Source organism: Mastigoproctus giganteus, chromosome 10 (assembly GCF_048544385.1).
Source record: "Mastigoproctus giganteus isolate SK-2022 chromosome 10, ASM4854438v1, whole genome shotgun sequence".
Classification (NCBI taxonomy): domain Eukaryota; kingdom Metazoa; phylum Arthropoda; class Arachnida; order Uropygi; family Thelyphonidae; genus Mastigoproctus; species Mastigoproctus giganteus.
In genome coordinates, this window is record NC_143584.1 from 144010058 (window position 1) to 144033713 (window position 23656).

Consider the following 23656-nt stretch of genomic DNA (forward strand, 5'->3'; position numbering starts at 1 on the left):
ATTAGTAGAGGCATATGATGCAAGAAAGCAAGCTTATGCAGCATCAGCCAAAAAAAAAAAAGAAAACAACTCCCATTTCACCCCTCCGTTCATTTGAAATACCTGTCTAGCTGAGCCTTAAATTTATATAGGCTATCAACTTCCACAACAAGGGATGAAAGTCTGTTCTGCAACACATGTTCTATATTTGTAATAGAACAAAACAAAGTGTGATTTTAGAACATTCAAAAGAAGCAAATAACTTAAAAACATATTTGTTGTTTTTTTATATTGACACATAATTTCCCATGGCATCAATAATATACATTAATGAATTATTATTATTACCGTTATTATTAATTTGGAAGAAAGCTGTATTTTTTTGCAATAAAGCTGTAGTGTTTTATAGCAGGAAACCAGATATCTGTTCCTGTTTGCAAAACGTTTTACTGATACAAATTTCTCAACGTTGCCAGGTATGAAGATAACATGTAGATACATTAATGGGGAAGGGGTTCATAAAGATTTATTACCTTTAATTAATAAAAATTAAAAGAAAAAATTGTGCTTGAATTATCTACATTCTGGATAATCTGTACACAGATGATTAGGGGTTTAATACGTGATTAAATGATTCTATGTTCATTTTACAAAAGTTTTCAAATTATAGAGCAGTTAACTTTATTATGAGTTTCATTTTTATTTTAATGGCATTTTGTGATTTTCAAATAATACGTATTACAGTTTCAAATACAGTCAGATCTCTCTTTAATGAACTTCCATGTAAAGCGAATTTTTTTATTTAGCAAAATTTCTTGATTTCCCCTTGGTCATTACATCGAAAATAGTTTCCTTATAATGAAGAAAATTTCCATATAACGAACTGATTTGGAGATACCTGGGTATGCATTGTTCGCACCTCTGGCCTTTGGGCAATCGAGCTGATGCTGTAGAAAGTACAAATTAAGAGTTGAAACATTCCACAATTTCATGGTGCGAGTAAAACCCATACAATCGCCTCTACTGTACCGAGAATTCGCACTGGTCAACTGCTGTCTTTTGTGTCCACACCCATTGGCAAAGATTAAGACATATTCCCGACGCAGACATTGGTTCTGGTCAACCTGTTTTCTGCTATAAGCACCCTATTAGAGAATTAGGAGAAAGTGATTTTCCTTTATCCCAGAAATAAATTTCAACTGTTGATTTGCAAAAATGAGTCATCCACATTTTCTCTAAATTTCACCTGTCTTTGTTTACATGGTAGGCACAAATGGTCCCTAAATCAGTTTTGTTTTAGCTGCTGTGCAAGTAACCTTACAATCTCTAAGAGGAAATCCTTGAATGTAATGGAAAAAATTGAAGTGCTTAATAGTGTAGATGGGGATGTTAAAAAAAAAATAAATTCCTTTAAAATTTGGTATCCCTGCCAGTAGTGTCAACCATTCTGAAAAATCGTGTTTTGATTCTCAAATTGTTTTGAGGAAATGGGACCCAGTCAGAAGCACATGATATTATGCCTGTATGAAGTTGTAGATGAAGCCGTTTATAAGCAAGTAAAGTTGATTCAAGACCAAAACATGCCGATATCAGGGCCATTTAATAAAAGAAAAGACTATGGAGTATGTATCTTTTCTGGAACATAAAACATTCCAAGCCAGTCCTAGTTGGCTGGACAAATTTAAAAATGCCATGGCTTACTTGAAAAGTTGTTTTTGGTGAAGAGTAATTGTAATCGAAGAAGACGCTACCCATTGGAAAGAAATGTTTTTGAAGAAAATTATGGAGGACTATGAGCCTAAAGATATGTTCAACGTTGGTGAAACAGGTCTCTTTTTTTAAATATTTGCCAAACAAGATACTAACTTTTAAAGATGATAAACGTTTAGGTGGTAAAAATAGTAAGGAGAGAATTACAGTCTTGGTTGGTACAAATATGGCTGGTAATGAAAAACTGAAGCTTTTGGTAATAGGCAAAAGTAAACAACCCAGATGTTTTAAAGGGGTAAAGTCATTTGCGGATGTGCATATCACATCCACAAATGGCATAGAGTCAAGATGTGATGGAAACAATGATTAAGAAGTAGTAAGAGATCTGCAGATTTACTTGACAAGTTGAAAAAATTGTTGAAAAAAAGTTGCGAGTTAGGGTTGAATGTGAAAGTGTCTGCAATTCTGCCCAGACACAGTAGAAGGCAGTATATGATGAGAGCCTTATCGATCAAGTCGGCCCTGGAGAGATTGTGCAAGGCTCAAGGGGTATAATTCTTTTCAGCCTGGTCTGTGCTTGTTGACCGGAGAGACTGCTTCTACAGGGATGGGATACACTTAAATAGAGAGGGTGCAAGAATATTTGCTGATGCTATTGAGGCAGTGTTAGGTGGGTTGGAAAACTAGCTTGGGGGGGGGGATACACAGACTAAAAGGTTAACAATGGCCGTAGGCAGAGGCAAAAGTGATTCTTGCACTGCATCTATTAGAATGAGCAGGAGCCTGGAAAGCAAGGCAATGGAGATTTCCAGGCCTGTTGGGAGTCATAGTGGAACAAATAAATACATGGGCTGTGTTAGGGGAACTAAGAGTAGAAACAGGTGCATGCATGTATACTTGCATGTACACCAATGTTAGGAGTATAGTTGATAAATTCGATGAGCTTGAAGTGCCAGTCAAGACATCAAAGGCAGATATTGTTGGGATTTCAGAGACGTGGTGTCACACAGATATAAGCAGTGCAGAATTAGGATTTGCGGAGTACAATGTGTACAGGAAGGATAGACAGGAAGGGAGGAAGGGTTATACTGTTAGTTAAGAAACACATAAAATCTAAGGAAGTGCATCAAATTGACGTTGGTGGACAATGCAGTGTTGAGTCTTTTTGGTGTGAAATAACCACTGGGAAAGGAAAAATGAGAGTAGGTGTGTGTTATAGGCCTAATGAATCTGATGAGTATAATGAGCAATTGTGCAGAGAAATAGAGTGGGCCAGTAAATCAGAATGTCTTATAATATCTGATTTCAACTTTCCAGATATTGACTGGAACTTTTGGATTGGTCACTCGCACACTAGCAAGACTTTTGTGGATTTATTAGATGACTGTTTTCTACAGAAACATGTTCGAGAGTCAATCAAAGGGAGTACTATTCTTGATCTGATTATCAGCAGTGATTATTCATGCATTAAGAATTTGCAAATAAAGGAACTGCTGGGTGACAGTGATCACAATGTACTGATGTGGGAATTACTTAAAGATGTAACTACCATCAAGGCTAAAGGGAAGGGCTTTTGCTTTCGTAAAGGTGACTACAGAGGTCTCAGACAGTTCTTAAATTCCGTACAGTGGGATCAACTGATGATGTTACCAATGTTGAATTCTAAATGGGAAGTCTTCAGGGACTTAATTTTGGAGGCTACTAGGCTTTTCATTCCAACTAAGAAATACTGTTCAAGGTTTAGGCCTAAATGGATGTCAGATGAATTAATGAGGCTCGTGGCAGAGAAGAAAAATGTATGGGATGCATATAAAGTATTAGTTGATACAGAAGCCTATGGCAGGTATAAACTAGTCTGTAATCAAGTCACAAAGGAGGTTAGGCAGGCAAAGGCAGATTACAAGAAATCTTTGGCAAAGGATGCTAAGAAAAACTAAGAAAAATCAGATTGGACCACTTAACATAGATGGCTTGACTATTGATGATCATGCTCAGGTAACTGATAAACTAAATGAGTATTTTGCATGTACATTCACACATAAGGAGTTACTTAATGAGGGGAGTGCCAGAGGTTTATAAAATGCTAACAGAGAGCTAAGTGATTTTGTAATAACTGAGAACAAAGTGGAGGAGAAATTGTTGAAGTTAAACATAAGGAATGTACCTGGGGTTGATTGGATCTATCCAGTTATATTAAAGTAGGCAGCAAAAGAAGTAAGCAAACCCTTAGCCATAATTGCCGTGAATTAGGGTTGAATTTGAAAGTGTCTGCAATTCTGCCCAGACATGATAGGAGGGAGTATATGATGGGAGCCTTGTCGATCAATTCGGCCCTGGAGTTATTGTGCAAGGCTCAAGGGGTAGAATTTTTTTCAGCCTGGTCTGTACTTGGTAACAGGAGGGACTGCTTCTACAGGGATGGGATACACTTAAATAGAAAGGGTGCAAGAATTTTTGCTGATGCTGTCGAGGCAGTGTTAGGTAGGTCAGAAAACTGCTAGTTGGGGGGGATACAAGGACTAATAGATTAACAGTAGCCACTGGCAGAGGTGGAAGTGATTCTTGCACTGCTTCTATTGAAACGAGCAGAAGCCTGAAAAACAAGATGCAGGATATTTCAGAGACTGCTGGGAGTCATTGCGGTACAAGTAAACACATGGGTTGTGTTAGGGTAGCTAAGAATAGAAACAGGTGCATGCATACTTGCGTGTACACCAATGCTAGGAGTTTGGTAAATAAATTTGATGAATTTGAGGTATTGCTTAAAACATCAAAGGCAGATATTGTTGGGATATCAGAGACGTGGTGTCACACAGATATAAGGAATGCAGAACTGGAATTGGGGAATACAATGTGTATAGAAAGGATAGACAGGACAGGAGGGGAGGAGGGGTTATGCTATTATTTAAGAAACACATAAAATCCAAGGAAGTGAAGCCAGTCGACATCGATGGACAGGGCAGTGTCGAGTCAGTTTGGTGTGACATAAGCATAGGGAAATCAAAATTGAGAGTAGGAGTGTGCTATAGGCCTAATGACTCTGATGAGTATAATAAGATATTGTACAGGGAAATGGAGTGGGCCAGTAAATCAGAGAGTCTTATAATGGGGGATTTTAATTTCCCAGATATTGACTGGAATTTGTGGGTTGGTCACTCACACACTAGCCAGGCTTTTGTGGATTTATTGGATGATTGTTTTCTACATCAGCATGTTCGTGAGGCAACAAGAGGGAGCAATATTCTTGATCTGATTATCAGTTGTGATTCTTCATGCATTAAGAATCTGCAGATAAATGAACCACTAGGTGGCAGTGATCACAGTGTGTTGAAGTGGGATTTACTCAAGGAGGTAACTACCATCAGAGGTAAAGGGAAGGGTTTTTGTTTTCGTAAAGGCGACTATGATGGTCTGAGACAGTATCTAAATTCTATACAGTGGGACCAACTGATGATGTTACCAACAGCAAACTCAAAATGGGAAGCATTCAAGGAACTAATATTGGAAGCTACCAGGCTTTACATACCAAGAAATATTGTTCAAGGTTTAGGCCTAAATGGTTGTCAGATGAACTAATGAGACATGTGGCAGAGAAGAAAAATGCATGGGATACATACAAATTAATGGGCGACATGGAAGCCTATGATAGATATAAGTTGGTCTGTAACCAAGTCACAAAGGAGATTAGGCAGGCAAAGGCAGACTACGAAAAATCTTTGGCAAAGGATGCAAAGAAAAACAGAAAAGAGTTCTTTACCTATTTAAACTCAAGAAGGAAAGGGATGAATCAGATTGGTCCACTGGATATTGATGGTTCAACAGTTGAGGATCCTGCTCAGGTGGCTAACAATCTAAACGAGTATTTTGCATCTACATTCACGCATGAGGAGTTATTCAGGAAGGAGAATGACGTAGGTAAAGTAAACATTGGCAGTGAGCTAGATGATTTTGTAATAACTGAGAGGAAAGTGGAGGAGAGATTGTTGAGGATAAACAAAAAAAGACACCTGGGGTGGATGGGATCTATCCAGTTATATTAAAGGAGGCAGCAAAGGAAGTAAGCAAACCCCTAGCCATAATTATGAGAGCTTCGTTGGACTCAGGGGAGGTACCCATAGACTGGAGATGTGCAAATGTAACCCCAATTCACAAAGGAGGATCAAAGGCTGACACAAGTAATTATAGACCTGTTAGTTTAACTTCTGTTCCAGGAAAATTAATGGAGACACTGGTTAAAGAAGCACTGCAGGATCATCTAGACAAGAATTCAGTTATAGCTCAGACGCATCATGGTTTTGTTAAGGGCAGGTCTTGCCTGACCAATTTGATTGGATACTATGATGTAGTCACAAAAGAACTGGATGCAGGGAATAACCTTGATATTATATATTTGGATCTTAGAAAGGCTTTTGATAGTGTTGCAGATGGAAGCCTGCTGCACAAATTGGAGCAGTGTGGCATTGGAGGCAAATTACTGCTATGGATAAGGGGATGGTTGAGTGGCAGAAGACAGAGAGTGGTAATCATGGACACTGCTCAACGTGGACTAATGTTATTAGTGGAGTTCCTCAGGGTTCAGTGTTGGGTCCGTTGTTGTTTTCGGTGTTTATGAATGATATTGATGATGGTATATCAAGTTTAGTGTCCACGTTTGCAGATGATACAAAGGTTGGCAGGGTTGTTAAGGACACTACTGACGCTATGCTGCTGCAACAGGATCTGGAAAGGTTGAACAGATGGGCTGAGAGGTGGCAAATGAAGTTTAACATTGACAAATGTAAAGTACTACATATGGGAAACAGTAACCCCAGAGCAACGTATCAACTCTGCGGTACTACACGGACAGTGGTGGTGAATGAAAAGGACCTGGGGGTAATTGTGCAGGCAGATATGAAGTTCTCTGAGCAGTGCAGACGAGCTGCAAGAGTAGCTCATGGTGTCTTGTCAATGATATACAGAAAATTTTCTAGCAGGGATAAGGAGGTGATTATTCCCTTGTATAAGGCAATGGTTAGGCCACATCTTGAGTACTGTATACAGGTCTGGAGGCCTCATTTCAAGAAGGATGTAGAGCTGCTGGAACGGGTACAGAGAAGGGCAACAAGATTAGTGAATGGAACAAAGGGTTGCTCTTACGAAGAAAGGCTTAAGTTTTGCAAATTACAGAGTCTGGAGACTAGGCACCGGCGAGGTGATCTGATAGAGGTGTATAAGGCTTTGAATGGTTTGAGCATGCTCAATGCCAATGGGATTCTTCCTCTTGCTCGGCATAATTTCAAATTGAGGAAGGACGGATGTCGGATAGATGTGCGGAAATTTGCCTTTGGCCAGCGGGTGGTTGGTTGGTGGAACCGACTTCCATCACTTGTTGTTGAAGTTGAAAGCCTAAACAAATTTAAGGCTCAACTGGACAGGTATTTCGAACGAACGGAGGGGTGAAATGAGAGTGGCGTGTTTTTTTTTTTTGGCTGATGCTGAATAAGCTTGCTTTCTTGCATCATATGCCTCTACTAATGCTAATACTAATTATGAGAGCTTCCTTGGACTCAGGGGAGATCCCCATGGACTGGAGGTGTGCAAATGTGTCACCAATTCACAAAAGGGATTTAAAAGGTGACAGAAGTAACTACAGACCTGTTAGTTTAACTTGTGTTTTGGAGAAAATAATGGAATCACTGGTTAAAGAAGCATTGCAGGATCATCTAGACAAGACTGCAGTAATAATTAACACACAGCATGGGTTTGTTAAAGGGAGGTCTTGTCTGACCAATTTGATCGGATACTACGATGTGGTTACAAAGGGACTGAATACCAAAAATAATTTTGATGTCATATACTTGGATTTCAGGAAAGCTTTTGATACTGTTGCACATGGAAGACTACTGTACAAATTGGAGAGGTATAGCATTAGGGGTAAGTTGCTACAATGGATAAAGGGATGATTAGGTGGGAGACGACAGAGAGTGGTAATCAATGGACACTGCTCTTTGGGAAGAAATGTTATTAGTGGAGTTCCCCAGGGTTTGGTGTTGGCCCCATTGTTGTTTTGTATATTTATCAATGATATTGATGAAGGTATATCAGGTTTAATGTCCAAGTTTGCAGATGATACAAAGGTTGGCAGGGTTGTTAACGACAGTATGCTACTCCAACTGGATCTAGATAAGTTGGGAAAATGGGCTGAGAAGTGGTAACTGAAGTTTAACATTGAAAAATGCAAATTACTGCATATGGGGAGCAATAGCGTACCAACTGTGTGGTACTACACTCAGGGAAGTGAAAAGTGAAAAAGACCTGGAGGTAATTGTGCAATCAAATATGAAGTTTGCTGACAGTGCATACGGGTTGCCAGGACAGGTTATGGAGTCTTGTCAATGATATATTGGAATTTTGCTAGCAGGGACAGGGAGGTGATTATCCTGTTATACAAGGCAATGGTCAGGCAACACCTAGAGTACAGGTCTGGAGGCTTCATTTTAGGAAGCACGTATAGTTGCTAGAATGATTACAAAGAAGGGCAACAAGATTGGTGAGGGGAACAAAGGGGTGCTGTTATCAAGAGAGGCTTAAGTTCTGCAAATTGCAGTGCCTGGAGAGTGGACACCTGCAAGGTGATCTGGTTGAGGTGTCAAAGACCTTGAATGGGTTGAGTAAGCTGAATGCTGACAGGATTCTTCCTCTTGCTCAGACTAAGAACCTGAGGGGGCACAGTTTCAAATTGAGGAAAGATAGTTGTAGAATAGATGTGCAGAAATTTGCCTTTATTCTTTTTTTTTGACAATTTTTTTTTTGTCCAGCTCAGCCTAAATAAATTTAAGGCTGAGCTGGACAGGCATTTGGAACTAATGGTGGGGGGGGAATGGGAGGTTTTTTTTTTTTTTGGTTGATGCTGCATAAGCTTGCTTCCTTGTATGCCTCTACTAATACTAATGCTAGCAATTGTTTTGCAAAAGCAGGTTTTGCTAAAACACCAATTAACAGTGATGAACTACTACAAGGTTTTGAACAATCTTGGGAAGAACTCTAAGCAAAAGGTTTGATCAGTGGAGAAATTGTTCTTGACGAATTTTTAGTTGATAACGATGTCATAGTGCCTGAATATCCGAGTGACTACAACATTTTGGAGAGTTCTCAAAGAACTAGTGGCAATATTGACAATGAATTGGATGAAAATGAGGACAATATTAAACCTTCCAAACATAAAATGTTGCCAGCATTTGAAACTTTGCATCGAGGCCTTTAGGGTAAAGGAAATATGCCAAAAATATATTTGAGTGTTTAAACAAATGCAAATATTTTTATGAACAATGTACAGTAAAATCCACTGTACAACAAAGAAGTAACCAAATATTTTACGAAATAATTATTAAAAGTGTACTAATATATTGTGTGCATCATGCAAGTAGTAATTTCTTAATATGTATGTGTTAATAAATTAATTATTTTAAAATGTTAGAAAATGTAGTCATTTTCCATTTATTTCTAATTTATTTCCCAAATTTTTTTCTATATTTCTGAATGTTGAATTGCAGTATTTTTCATTGTTGAAAAGGTCATATATCTCTATAACAAAATTTCTGTTTAATGAATTTTTTCAAGCAAATGATCAATTTTGTTATATAGAAGTCCGACTGTATATTTCAATCAAAAACTAATTGTTTAATTTTAGTGTAATAGTAATTAAGATAAAGTAGAAATCAAATATTTGATTTCTACATTTTTCCTAAGATAAAATTGAATGTTTTTGATATTTTTTTATTACAGAATATTGCAATCAAGCCATTATATACACAACATGATGTTGAAAATGTGCTAGATGAAATACCTGGAAAGTACCCGTATACTCGTGGACCATATCCTACCATGTATGCTCAAAGACCCTGGACAATAAGACAAGTAAACCTATTTTATTGATTTCTAAAAGATATTAAATACAATTAATGAATGTTTCAAAAGTCATTGTTTTTCTTTAAACTGCCATAGTAACAACTTGCAAGGTTATAAAATGAAGCTTACAAGGATTTAATATTCTTATGCTATACAGGGTGATTCACTATCAGTGCGACAAACTTGCAGGAGGTGTAGGGGTCACAAAGACGAATCGGAATCACATAGCATTGCAGGGTCCGAAATGCCTTCGTCATGCGGTAGAGGACGTTGAATGGGAGGTCGCATGAACAGCGATCCCTCTGGAAGTCATCATTTGCGAACCGGTTCCTGAGGCAGTAGGATGGACGAGTATTCAAACATTGAACTGGCTGACATGCACCTCGCGTATGGAGCTGCGGACTGTAATGGGCGCGCCGCTCTGCGCTTGTACCAGGAATATTTCCCGCACAGGCGTGCTCCTCATCATACGATTTTCGCACGTGTGCACAGAAGGTTACGTGAGACTGGTTGTTTCAAGAGAGGTACCATGAATCGAGAGTGAACAACGAGGACGCCAGCAACGCGTCCAATCATTGGAGCCTGCGGATTATCCACTCCGGAGGACTTTTCTACTTGGTTTCTTCAACAGAAACGGTTCGCAAATGCTGACTTCCAGCGGGATCGCTGTTCACGCGAACTCCCATTCAACGTCCTCTACCGCATGACGAAGGCATTTCGGACCCTGCAATGCTATGTGATTCCGATTCGTCTTTGTGTCCCCTACACCTCCTGCAAGTTTGTCGCACTGGTAGTGAATCACCCTGTATATACGAGTGAGTTCCACACTAAGCAAGCATTTTCATATTTAAAAATGTGTGTGTGTTTCAGAGAGCGAGTTGTGAACAAGTATTTTAGTGAATTAGTGTTTATAAACAAATGTTGTTTTCATTAGTGGAAATTGTAAACTGTGTTTAAATAAGAAATAAAAATCTACAACTTCTTAATTGTGTTCTTATGTGTGCATACCTCAACCATACATTAAATATGTTATGTTCTTGCTGAAATAAGCCTGATAGCTTTTTCTACATTTGCAGAGAAGTGGTATTAAAATCACAGCAGAAACTACTGTCACAACTTGTGAGAAAAGCGTATGAACTCTATTTTGGTATAAGGTCAGAGATCAAGATAAAGCATGGACTCCAAAGATTTCCTGTAGCTTATGTTCAAGGATATAACAGGCTAGCTTGGAGGTAGTCATAAATTGATGACTTTTGTTGTTCGGATAATAAGGTTCAGATGATGAACTTCTAGACCACATAAACAAGTGTTTTTTTTTGCCTTACAGATATTTCTGGTTTTTCTAGGAAATCCAAGCACATAAAGTAGAGTATCCCAACATACCTCACAATGATACAATGCCAAAGCCACTAAAAGTTTATCGACTTGACTCTGATTCAGGATCAGAAAAGGAATCTCTTCTCCAGAAGATGCAGAACCCAGAACAACTACAGATCCAATCTTTTCAACTCTTGATAGTGTGCAAAGCCACATATAATCACTTAGGCAGAATTGAACAGTTTCATCTGAGATTTGTATCTCACCAAAACCAAGACTCAATTACTGGAATCTTGAAAAGGGTGTCAAGGTGTCTTTTTATAGGAAGAGGCAATCTAACGTACCGACTTGTTACTCCATGGATGGTGCTTTTATTTATTGTAACAATGTCCAGGAATTAATGAAAAAGTTACATCTGGAGCACGTCCCTGAGCAGTGGATGCTTTTCATTGATTAATACAAGGTCAGTTTGAAAGCATTTTTACTCCATAATTGAAATAAGTATCCATCTATACCATTGGCCTTTGCAGTTCACATGAAGTTAATGTACAAGAGCAAGAGGTTGTTTTACAAAAAATATGATATCAAGAATGCAAATGGAATAGTGGTAGCTTTGCTGACTGGATTGCAAGGTGGATACACTAAATGCTGCTGCTTTTTTGTGCGAGTGGGACAGCTGAATGAAGGATTGCCACTACACAGTAAAAAAATGACCAGACTGTTCAGATACTACACCAGGTCAGAAAAATGTAGCACATCCTCCTTTGGTGGATAAGTCAAAAATCTGTTTACCTCCATTGCACATCGAGCTAAGTTAGATAAAAATATTTGTGAAGGCGATGAACCAAAAAGGAGAAGGATTTTCTATGTTTTAAGGCAAAAGTTTCCTCAAATCAGTGAGACCAAAATAAAAGAGGGAACTTTTGTGGGTCTTCAAATCGAACTGCTATTCCAAGTTGAGGAATAGCAGTTCGATTCATTAAAAAATTAAATTCTACCGAAATAAGAGGCTGGAAGACATTCAGAAACATCTGCCGTAACTTTTTCAGAAATAAGAAATCACAAAATTACATTGAAATTGTGGATATGCTAATTTTAGCGTACAGAGAGCTGGGCTGCAGCATGTTGTTAAAGCCTTATTTTCTACTTTCCCATATAGACTTTTTTCCTGAAAACTTGGGGGGTGGTCTCCAGTGAACAAGTTGAAAGTTTCACCAAGATATTTCTCAAATGGAAAAAAGATACCAGAGAAAATGGAGTCCAAACATGTTGGCAGACTACTGTTGGAATCTCATGTGGGAGGCCAACGAATGATTATAAAAGGCAAAAAATGATAAAATAAGTCATGTGTTATCAGATAAACATTTTTGTAAATAGAATAAGGTTAATAGACCCATCATTCAATATTTAGTACGAAATCTTTTTTACTAGAAACTTAGTTTTTGACTTTAATTCCTTCTCCCTTAAAACTGGTAGGCTTTACAGGAATATGGTTGCTATATTTGAATTCAGCAACGTCAGATCTACAAGAATCACCCTGAATTTTAACAGGATGCAAAAAAAAATGTTCTTTTTGCCGACCAGTGTTATAGCCACGTCTTCAAGGGACTTGGCTGTTGTGGTGTCTGTCCAGGAGACAGTGTTTCGGACTTCCTGACGGATGTAGAAAGAGAGTCTAAATGGTATCTAACAATTTGGCTAATTGTATGAGGTTTGGATTAATATCAATAGTAGTAGTAGTATCAGTAGTGAAAGAAAGAAATGATGTAAGAAAGCAAGCTAATATTGCATCAGCCAAAAAAAAAAAAAAAATCCCATTTTTCAGCTATCCAGTAGTTTGTATAGTTCTTCCTTGAATTTATTCAAACTATATGCTTCTACATCAGTGGATTGAAACCTGTTCCAGCAATTAACCACCTATTGGCTGAAAGCAAACTTCCACACATCTGTTTCTGCAGTCATCTTTCCTCAGTTTAAATTTATGTCCCTCTCATTTGTATTAGCATTAGTTGAAGCATATTATGCAAGAAAGCAAGCTTATAGAACATCAGCCAAAAAAAAAAAACCTTCCCATTTCACTCATCTGGTCACTCCAAATGTTTGTCATCTAGTTCAGCCTTAAATTTATTTAAGCTATCAACTTCCACAACAACAAATGGACGTCTGTTCCAGAAATCAACTACCCACTGGCCAAAGGCAAACTTCTGCACATCTGTTCTACAGCTGCCTTTTCTTGGTTTGAATCTATGCCCCCTCAGATTCTTAATCTGAGCAAGAGGAAATATCTCATCAGCATTGAGCCTGCTCGAACCTTTACTGTTCAAGGCCTTGTACACCTCATTCAGATCACCTGGTGCCTAGTCTCCAGATGCTGCAATTTGCATAACTTAAGCCTCTCCCTTGGTAACAGGATCCCTACCTAAATTCAAAATAAACCAAGGAGCTTGACTAGTACTATAAGCTACTTATAGAAAATAATTTAATATAACAATTAAGTCAATAAAATGGCTAAATATAATTAAAAACTTAGCATTTGCCAGAGCTGCAAAATCTTCTCCAATATGACAAGATTTGTGCATAGTCTGAGTAAAAGGAAGAATCCTACCAGCATTGAGATCGCCTTGCAAGACCTAGTCTCTACTTGCTACAGTTTGCAGAACTGAAGCCTGAAGGCTAGTATGGAAAGTAGTCTTGTTGCTGTGTAAATGATAATAAATTTTAATTGATTAGGTTGATTACATTAGATATAATGATTAGGTAAGGTACATAACATTGTAAACAGGTAGTTCCCAACTTTACGAGTTAATTCATTCCTGTCGCGCGCTCATAAAGCGAAAACTCGTAAAGCAGCAATTTATTTCCCATAGACATAATGTTAAAAATAGGGGTTACGTTCTCAACAATGAAATTAGTTAGCTAATTAGTTTATGTTTAAACAATGATTGATTTATCCAAAGAAATGAAAACGTAGCCTGTAAAATCAAGCAGATTATGATAATAAAGAAATGATTTATTACTTACAAATGTTAAAATGTTTATTCTTCATCATCATCATTGACTAAATGCACACTCATTGAGCACTCATTATTGGCTCAGCACTTGTTGGTTTGTTGCACAAGGAGTTGTCTTCTTCAGAAATGCTTCAAGAGGTGTTTGGTTCCAAGATAATCTTCTGTTTTCTTTATAAATTTCAATAGCATGCATAAGCATTTTTTAACGGAACACACAAATAGCAACTAACATGATTTGTGCTGAGTAACAAGTTTACGAAGCTTAAAAAAAAGGGAATGAAGAGAAGATTCTGAAAATTTATTTATATTTTTTTACACGATTGAAGGTTTCAGTAAAGAGGAAACACATTTCACCATAATATTGTAAACAACCACAAAATTCCAGCTATCAGTATTTTCGAAAATGCAATAAGATCGAGTTTACTACCCATTTATAACTGCTTGCAGTAATAGAAAAGCCCAATAAACCAGAAAGTGCAAATTGTTTTTTATTGTTTTATGATAGGGACCTCCTGAAATATGTTTTCGAAAAATATCACAAAGGCGTTCAAAATTGGTTATTATAACAGAACATATGATAACGATGAAAGTGTAGTACATTTTAATGATTTGAATTGGTAACTAATACAATTTACACTATAAAAACGACCTTTTAAAGAGTTATATAGCAAAAATTTCTGATTTCTGAGGTTGTGGAATGAATTACCAAAAAAACAATGTGTTATTGGATTCACATTATGATATTTTCATGATAGAATGGTGTCTCTGGAATGGATTAATATCCTAAAGCGGGGAACACTGTATTGTATAGCTATGTGTGTGGTTTGAAATGCGGTATTTATGACTGTTTAACCTTCATTTTTTTGAGATTAACATTCATACTTGAAAAAAAAAAAAAATCGTAAACCCGGGAACTGCCTGTATTTGTATTGTTGAAAAATGAGGAGGTAGCAAACCAAGATGTGAGAGAAGGCAAAGAATGAAGTTGTAGCAAACTTTGCTAAAGTAGACAGTCCACTGTTAATAAAGATAAGTACTCAGGCTTACTGGGAGTGTAAGATGCAACCTCTAAATAGAGGTTGGCATGTAAGATCCAATGTTAAAGTAATAAGTAGAAAATAGGCAGTTAATGGTGTTCTAGTGTAGAAATAAGGTATGGTAAAAGTGTAAGGTATGGGAGATGATTTTGAGAATAAGGAAGATGGAAAGACATGGGAAAAGTAGAAAATAAAAGAAGGAAGTAAAGAAATAGTGTCCATCAAATTACTCTAATATGCAGGTTAATGAAAAAAGAAATCAGGACAGTATATAGAAAAGTGTAGATGCCCAACCACAAAGTTGCCTTACCTAATCATTTATCTAGTTTAATCAACCTAATTAATTAAAATTTATTATTGTTTATGTAATGTTAATATTACCATCCATCCATACTACTGCTGATACTAACCCAAACCTCTACAACTAGCCAAATTGCTAGTTACCATTTAGTCTCTCTTTCTACAATGGTATGGTGTGTATGTTCAAAATGCTCTGTCCCAGATTAGATTTATACACAGTTTTTTTATTTATTTTTTTATGTATGTAGCATATTTAGTTTTTAATTTTATTGATACTTTCATTCTTCTTTTCGTATTATTCCTCCTACTTTCCTATACCTGTTCTAGTTTTGTCAATTTATATATTGAACATCGCACATACTTTTTTCACATTTTGTTTAATCCCAAATATCTCTCTTTCTCACACAAACACCCCCACCCTCCAATTGGCTATGTGTCCACTCAAAGCTCCTGAAAAGTAACAGAGAGATGGCCATGTGGACAAAGTTATTATTGATAATAATCTTATTATTAATAATAACTAGATTTAACAGTAATTATTAATTTTTGATATAATTGTTTAGTTTAGTGCACTGAAAGGACAGAATTCATGGCGTTCCTAGGAAATGTGATGCTGTTACCCCTCTTGCTAGTGGATGAACCCACCGCTTGGCAGGTATATAGGTTCGCTGCATTCATGTAGATGGTAATTCGATGTCACTATTGATAAACATCGTGAGTTAATTGACTTTGAAAGAGGAATGGTAGTGGGTACCCGATGCATGTGTCACTCTATTGTGGAGGTGGTACAGAAATTGCACTATCCCCATTCAACAGTATGAAGAGTGTATCAGGAATACGCCATTTCTGGAATAACATCTCATCATGAACAGCCCTGCATGCAAAGAAAGGTGGTGGATGAATGTGGCTATTGAAATCTATCTCGCATTGTTTCAGCCAACTGGAGAGGAATGGCGGCACAAATCACCGCTGATTTCAGCGAGGGAGGTGCCAGAAAGGTCTCCACCAAGACCATCAGGCGATCATTACCTGCAATAGGTTATGGGAGCCGCTGACCCACCAGAGTTTCATTGTTAACACCATGACACAGGACTCTACGCCTCAACTGGGCAAAAGAACATCGGCACTGGACCTTGGATGATTAAAAATTGGTCTCCTGGTCCAATGAGTCCTGTTTCCAGTTATTTCGAGCGGATGAGAGGATGCATATTCCAACAGGACAATGTGCCTCCCCACAGAGATGTGGTGACTAGAACATGGTTTGAAGATCATTCCACAGATTTTATCGTCATGGAATGGCCTCCCCATTCACCAGTTGTGAACCCTGTGAAGCATCTTTTGGATGCTTTGGAAAGGTCCTTTCGAGCTTTGGATCCTCCACCCAGGAATGTGATGGAATTATGGAAAGCGGTGCAGCAAGCATGGATGGAAATACCTGTGGAACACTTTCATGAACTAGTGGACTCAATGCCTTGCCATGTGATTGCCGTTATATGGACAAGAAGGTGGGTCTACCTGTTACTAAATAGGTATCTCATGATTTCTGTCCACTCTGTATATCTGTAGCATTAGCAATAAAGTCATTTTTAAATCTAGGAAAATATGTTGCTACCAACAGTCACTAAATTTGTTAGTCATCACCTTTAGGCTAAAAATCCCTGAAATACAACCATGATATATCTGCATTCTCTCATAGAAATTGGATCCATTGTTAATTATATAGGATCGATGGTAATAATAATATTGGCATGTGATGCAAGAAAGCAAGCGTATAAGCTTATGTAGCATCAGCCAAAAAAAAAAAAAAAAATTCACACAACCATTCCTTCTAAATGTTTGTCCAGTTCCTCCTTGAATTTATTTAACCTATCAACTTCCACAACGACAGATGGAACTTTGTTCCAGCAATTAACCACCCGATGGCTGAAGGCAAATTTCTGCACATGTATTCTATAACTGTCTTTCCTCAATTTGAATTTATGCCCCCTTAGGTTCATAATCTGAGCAAGTGGAAGAATCCCATCAGAATTCAGCCTTATACACCCAATCCATTCAAGGCCTTAAACACCTCTATCAGATCACCTCGCAGGTGCCTAGTCTCCAGCCACTGCAATTGACATAACTTAAGGCTCTCTTGATAAGAGGATCCCTTCATTCCCCTCACCAGTCTTTTTGCCCTTCTATATCCTTCCTAAAATGAGCCTCCAGACCTGTACGCAGGTCTGGAGGCTCATTACATATCAGTACTCAAGGCATGGCCTGACCTAACCATTGCCTTGTACAAAGGGACAATCACCTCCTTTTCCCTGCTAGCAAAATTCCTGCATATCATTGACGAAACCCTATTACCTGCTTTTGCAGCCTGTCTGCATTGCTCAGAAAATTTGTATCTGACTGCACAATTACTTCCAGGTCTTTTTCATTTTCTACCACCCTAAGTGTAGTACCACACAGGTGGTATGTTCCTCTGGGGTTACTTGTAACCATATGCAGTACTTTGCTTTTTGTCAATGTTAAACTTCAGTTGCCACTTCTTAGCCCATCTTTCCAAATTTTCTAGATCCTGTTGCAGTAGCACACTGCCGTTACCGTCATTAACAACCCTGCCAACCTTTGTATCATCTGTAAACTTCGACACTAAGCCTGATATACCTTCATCAATATCATTGATAAATATACAAAACAAAAGTGGACCCAACACTGAACCCTGTGGGGGACTCCACTAATAACATTAGTCCACGAAGAGCAGCACCCATTGATTGCCACCCGCTGTCTTCTCCCACTCGACCATCCTTTTATCCATTGTAGCAACTTACCCTTAATACCATTGTGCTCCACTTTGTACAGTAGTTTTCCATATGCAACAGTGTCAAAAGCTTTCCTGAAATCCAATATATGATATCAAAATTATTTTTGGAATCTAGTTCCTTTGTAACCACATCATAGTATCTAATCAAATTTGCCAGACAAGACTTTCCCTTAACAAACTCATGCTGTGTCTGAATTATTGCTGCAGTCTTGTCTACATGATCCTGCCTTGTATCTTTAACCAGTGACTCCATTATTTTACCCAAAACAAAAGTCAGTCTAACTGGTCTGTAATTACTCGTGTCACCCTTCAATCCCCCTTTGTGAATTTGGGATACATTTGCACATCTCCAGTCTTTGGGGACCTCCCTCCCCTGAGTCCAAGGATGCTTTCATAATTATGGCTAAGGGTTTGCTTAGTTCTTTTACTGCCTCCTTTAATATAACTGGATAGATCCCATCAACCCCAGGTGCCTTTCTTATGTTTAACTTCAACAATTTCTCCTCCACTTTGCTCTCAGTTATTAAAAAATCATTAAGTACCCTGCTACAATTTGATAACCTTCTGACGTTTTCCTTCCTTAATAACTCCTCATGTGTGAAGGTAGATGCAAAATATTCATTCAGTTTGTTTGCTATCTGAGCAGGATCATCTACATTGGACCAATCTGATTCATCCCCTTCCTTTTAGAGTTTATATAAGTAAAGAAGTTCTTAGCATCCTTTGCCAGAGATTTCTCGTAATCTGCCTTTGCTTGCCTAATCTCCTTTGTGACTTGGTTACAGACTAGCTTATATGTGCCAATAGTCTCATTAGTTCATTTGACAACCATTTAGGCCTAAACCTTGAACAATATTTCTTAATAGGTATGAAACGTCTAGTAGCTTCCACGATTAATTCCTCAAATGCTTCCCATTTAGAATTCACTGTTTTTAACATCATCAGATGGTCCCACTGTACAGAATTTAAAAACTGTCTGAGACCACTGTAGTAACCTTTACGGAAGAAAAATCCTTTCCTTTACCCCTGATGATAATTATATCTTTAAGTAAATCCCAAATCAGTACATTTTGATCACTGCCACCTAGTGGTTCCTTTATCTGCAAATTCTTAATACACGAATGATCACTGCTGATAACCAGATCAAGATTATTACCCTCTCTGGTTGCCTCTTGAACATGCTGCTGCAGAAAACAATCATCCAATAAATCCACAAAATTCTTGCTAGTGTGTGATTGAAACCAGAAGTTCCAGTCAATATCTGGGAAGTTAAAATCCCCCATTATAAGACATTCTGCTTTACTAGCCCACTCTATTTCTCTGTACAATTCTTCGTTATACTCATTCAAGGCCTATAACACACTCCTGCTCTTATTTTTACTTTCCCAGTGCTTATGTCACACCAAACTGACTCAATCCATGGTACATACAAAGGAATTAAGTTAAATCATGTATGTATATTTATTAATGTAGCAGTAGCATTAATGCCACACACTAATAGACATCCTTAATGATCTTAGCCGTAATAAATTGAATTATTTAGTTGTATTAAAAAATATAATAAAGTATATATGTGTGTAGTATATGGAATAGATTTAGATAGTATGCAATACAATACTAATGAACCGATTTTTTTTTTTTTTATAATTATTTTCCATAATGGAAAATGTGTATAATCAAATTGAGGTTTCTGTAGCTGAGTGATCAGGAGTGGGAGTGCAGTAGCACACGCTCTTTGAGGAGACTGGGGTTCAAGTCCCTGACTACTAAATATGGTGGCCCCGGGTGCCAAGCGATTGACTGAGCGATTTCTCTTTGTGCTTTCACTGCGACTTTTTGATAGGTGAATTCTGCGTTCTCTTTTACGTTCCTTTCTTTGAGAAATACTTTAATTTAGTAGCTCTTGTATCAAAAGTACTGGTAGAGAGCAAGGAAGAAAAGTAACCTTTCTTTATTTTTCACATCTAATAGACTAACTCCTACTAATTTCGCTTGGTCACTCCAGGCACTGCTCCTGCCTCCCCGTGGCGTGGCCAGTAACCTTGGCAGAAAAGTTCATCTGCCAGGGGCTAAAAGGAGCCAAGATGGAACAAAATATGTTTCCTTGTTTAGAACCGACAAGCAGTCGGCTAGACACAGAGCACGAACATGACTCTTCGCAAGCAAAGAGGTTAAAAACCATTTCCTCTGCGACCGAGTTTCCTGCATTTTTAATAATGCATTCATTATCAGAACAGCCTCTTAGTAAGCTATCCCCCTTTCTTATCCAAAAACACTTAGAAAGTATTGCAGGGTCTCCCAAGATGGTTAAGAGATTGCAATCGGGGGGCTTACTAGTAGAAACTGTCAACTGCAGGCATTCTGAAAAACTCTTGAAAGTGACAAACTTTGCTAAAATTCCAGTAAAGGTAACTGCCCATGCAACCCTAAATACATCTAAGGGTGTTATATCTAGTTGGGACCTTTTGAATGTGACAGAAGAAGAAATTAAAGAAGAGCTAAATGAACAAAATGTAATTGCTGTCAAAAGAATTATGACTAAAAGGGACAATATACTCACACCCACCAGAAATATCATTCTCACCTTTAGCAGTCCAAATCTACCCTCATCAGTAAAAGCAGGATATCTACTCTGTCGCATTCGTCCTTATATTCCTAATCCATTGAGATGCTATAAATGCCAAAAGTATGGCCACTCTCAGACGGCATGCAGAGGGAACCCAGCTTGTCCTAACTGTGGATCTTCTGATCACAGTCAAAATGACTGTTCGGCAAAAGAAATGACTTGTCCTAATTGCAAATGTAACCATCCTGCTTACTCTAAAACATGTGAGAAGTGGAAAATTGAGAAAAAAATTGTAAAATATAAAGTCGAAAACAAAGTTACTTATCAGGAAGCAAGAAAATTAATTGCACCCAGTATATCTAACCATAGCTATGCCAGTATTGCAAAAAAATATCAAACAATAGCCACGCAAACTGATGTTACTGTTCCATCCAACATATCAATCTCTGACTGGGCTCGAGCTGTTCTTTCTCAGCAGCAGTCCAATATCCAGAAACACTCAGACCAAGCAAGTAATACGCCTCTTACGATTCCAGCAAAATCTCCTCATTCGCCAGTGATTGCTACTACTCCAAATAATCCCAGTTCAACTTCAAAACAGAGTGTTCAGGAAACATCGATGGATCAAGAGTACTCATCTAAACAGGAAGATCCGATTCTTGAAATATTTGCGGAAGAAGAAGATATGGACACAGGTCGACCCACCTTTCCAAAAAGAAATAAACCAAAGCCAGAACGCCACAAGACAGCCACGTCAGGTACAACTTCTTCTAAACTCAAATAATGCCTTATATTTTACAGTGGAATTGTAGAGGCTTTAGAGGCAACATTGATGACATTCAGTACTTAATTAGACGCTACTCTCCAGTGGGTTTCTGTCTGCAGGAAACCTATTTAACTGCTAAAATTTCTGTTTCTATAAAAAACTACTCAGTCTATCGAACTGATCGGAATACATCTGACTCTGCTCGTGGTGGTGTAGCTATTTTGATTAACTCAAAGATCCCCACTAGTCAAATCATTCTTCAAACCCAAATTGAAGCCGTTGCTGTGTGTCTGATTGCTGAGATTGTCTCAGTCTATCTCCCACCAAACAATACCTACTCTTATAAAGATATCGAAGAACTTTTAGTACAGCTACCCTCCCCAATCTGCTTGCTAGGGGATTTCAATGGCCACCACCCTTTATGGGGATCCTCTAAATTAGATAGACAGGGCCGACTGATTGAAACCCTACTAGATAAACAGAACCTTACCATTCTTAACAGTGGTACACACACCCACATACAATTACCTACTGGACAGACTTCTGCAATTGACCTCTCGATTTGTTCTCCGATACTGTTTCCAATCATTCAGTGGTCCGCTATGGATGATCCAATGGGAAGTGACTATTTTCCAATTGTCTGTAACCTGCTCACTACACAATCACCATTAGACCAACCCTGCAGAAAATGGAAATTTTCTAAAGCCAAATGGGACAAATTTCAATCAGCAATAATTCTGGACAAAGAAACTATTCAGCTACAACCTATAGACAAAGTAACTGATTATATCACATCCCGTCTTTTAGTTGCAGCAAAATACTCAATTCCATTATCAAACCCCCAAACCCGACGGCACTTCAACTACTGGTGGAACGAAGAGTGCACAAAAGCAAAGAAGGAAAAAAATAAAACATTCAATTTATTCCGTCGATTTCCGACAGTTAATTTAATTAGTTACAAGAAGTTAAGGGCAAAAGTGCGGTTCATTCACAGGCAAGCCAAGAAAGATTCTTGGACTCGGTTTGCATGTACTATCAACAGAAATACCGACTCCAGATTAATATGGAAGAAAATTAGACAGCTTTCTGGGAAGTTTCCAAACATCCCTTCCTCAATTCTTTCATACAATGGGCAAGAACTCTCTGGTCGTCTAGATATAGCGAATGCCTTGGGTAAAACCTTTGCCGAAGTCTCTGCTGCATCAAATTACACTCCGAAATTCCAAAAAATTAAGACCTCCACCGAACAGAGTCCCATCAACTTTAGAACCTCACTATCACTTCCGTATAATCAGCCTCTTGAATATTGTGAACTTTTACAAGCCATCAGAACAACACGAAACAGTGCAGCTGGGCCAGATGGCATATATTATGTCATGCTGCAGCATCTCGATGAGCAAAACTTACAAATGCTGCTAGTCTTCTTTAACCGGATCTTCCTGGAAAATATTTATCCAACCTCTTGGCACCATGCTACAGTTTTGCCCTTTTTGAAACCTGGAAAAGATCCTTCCAATCCTAATAGTTACAGGCCAATCTCTCTGTCAAGTTGCCTTGGTAAAATTCTTGAAAAAATTATCCACAGTCGACTCAGCTGGATCATTGAAACTGAACAACTACTGAGTAATTGTCAACATGGCTTTCGCAAAAATAGGTCATCTCTAGATCTGATGATCAAGGCCGAATCTGAAATTCGCAATGCCTTTGTGAAAAACGAACACCTTGTGATGGTCTCCATTGATATAGAAAAGGCATTCGATACTACCTGGCGGTATGGCATTCTCAGTGACCTACATAATCTTGATTTACGAGGCAACCTGCCTATATTTATTAGGAACTTCCTCCAGAGCCGTTCTTTCCAGGTTCGATACCAAAACTCCCTTTCTTCTACATTCTTGCAGGAAGAAGGAGTACCACAGGGGTCGGTTTTGAGTGCAGCCCTATTTGCCCTTAGAATTGATTCCATTTCAAAAGAACTTCCAAATACTGTAGAAGCCTATCTTTATGCTGACGATCTATCCATTTCTTGCCATTCTCAGAGCATGAGATCTATTGAACGCAATTGCAATTGTCCCTCAATAAAATTCAAAAATGGGCTGATTTCAATGGATATCGGCTTTCCCATCAGAAAACAGTTGCAATCCACTTTTGTAATCAACGTAAATTACATATAGACCCTGAACTTAGGATATCAAATTCCACCATCCCGATTGCCAACAATATTAGATTCTTGGGATTAATATTAGACAGCAAGTTAAATTTCTTTGAGCACAT

At 38.1% G+C, this 23656-nt stretch overlaps 1 protein-coding gene across 1 annotated transcript in view; it reads left to right on the forward strand.

The window, feature by feature from the left end:
- Positions 1 to 23656, forward strand: part of LOC150079334 (methylmalonyl-CoA mutase, mitochondrial-like) — a 253034-nt gene that overhangs the window by 45288 nt on the left and 184090 nt on the right. Inside the window, exon 3 of the mRNA XM_090383601.1 lies at positions 9454 to 9585. Within this exon, the coding sequence (XP_090239727.1) occupies positions 9454 to 9585 (132 nt within the window). The remainder of the gene's footprint in view (positions 1 to 9453; positions 9586 to 23656) is intronic.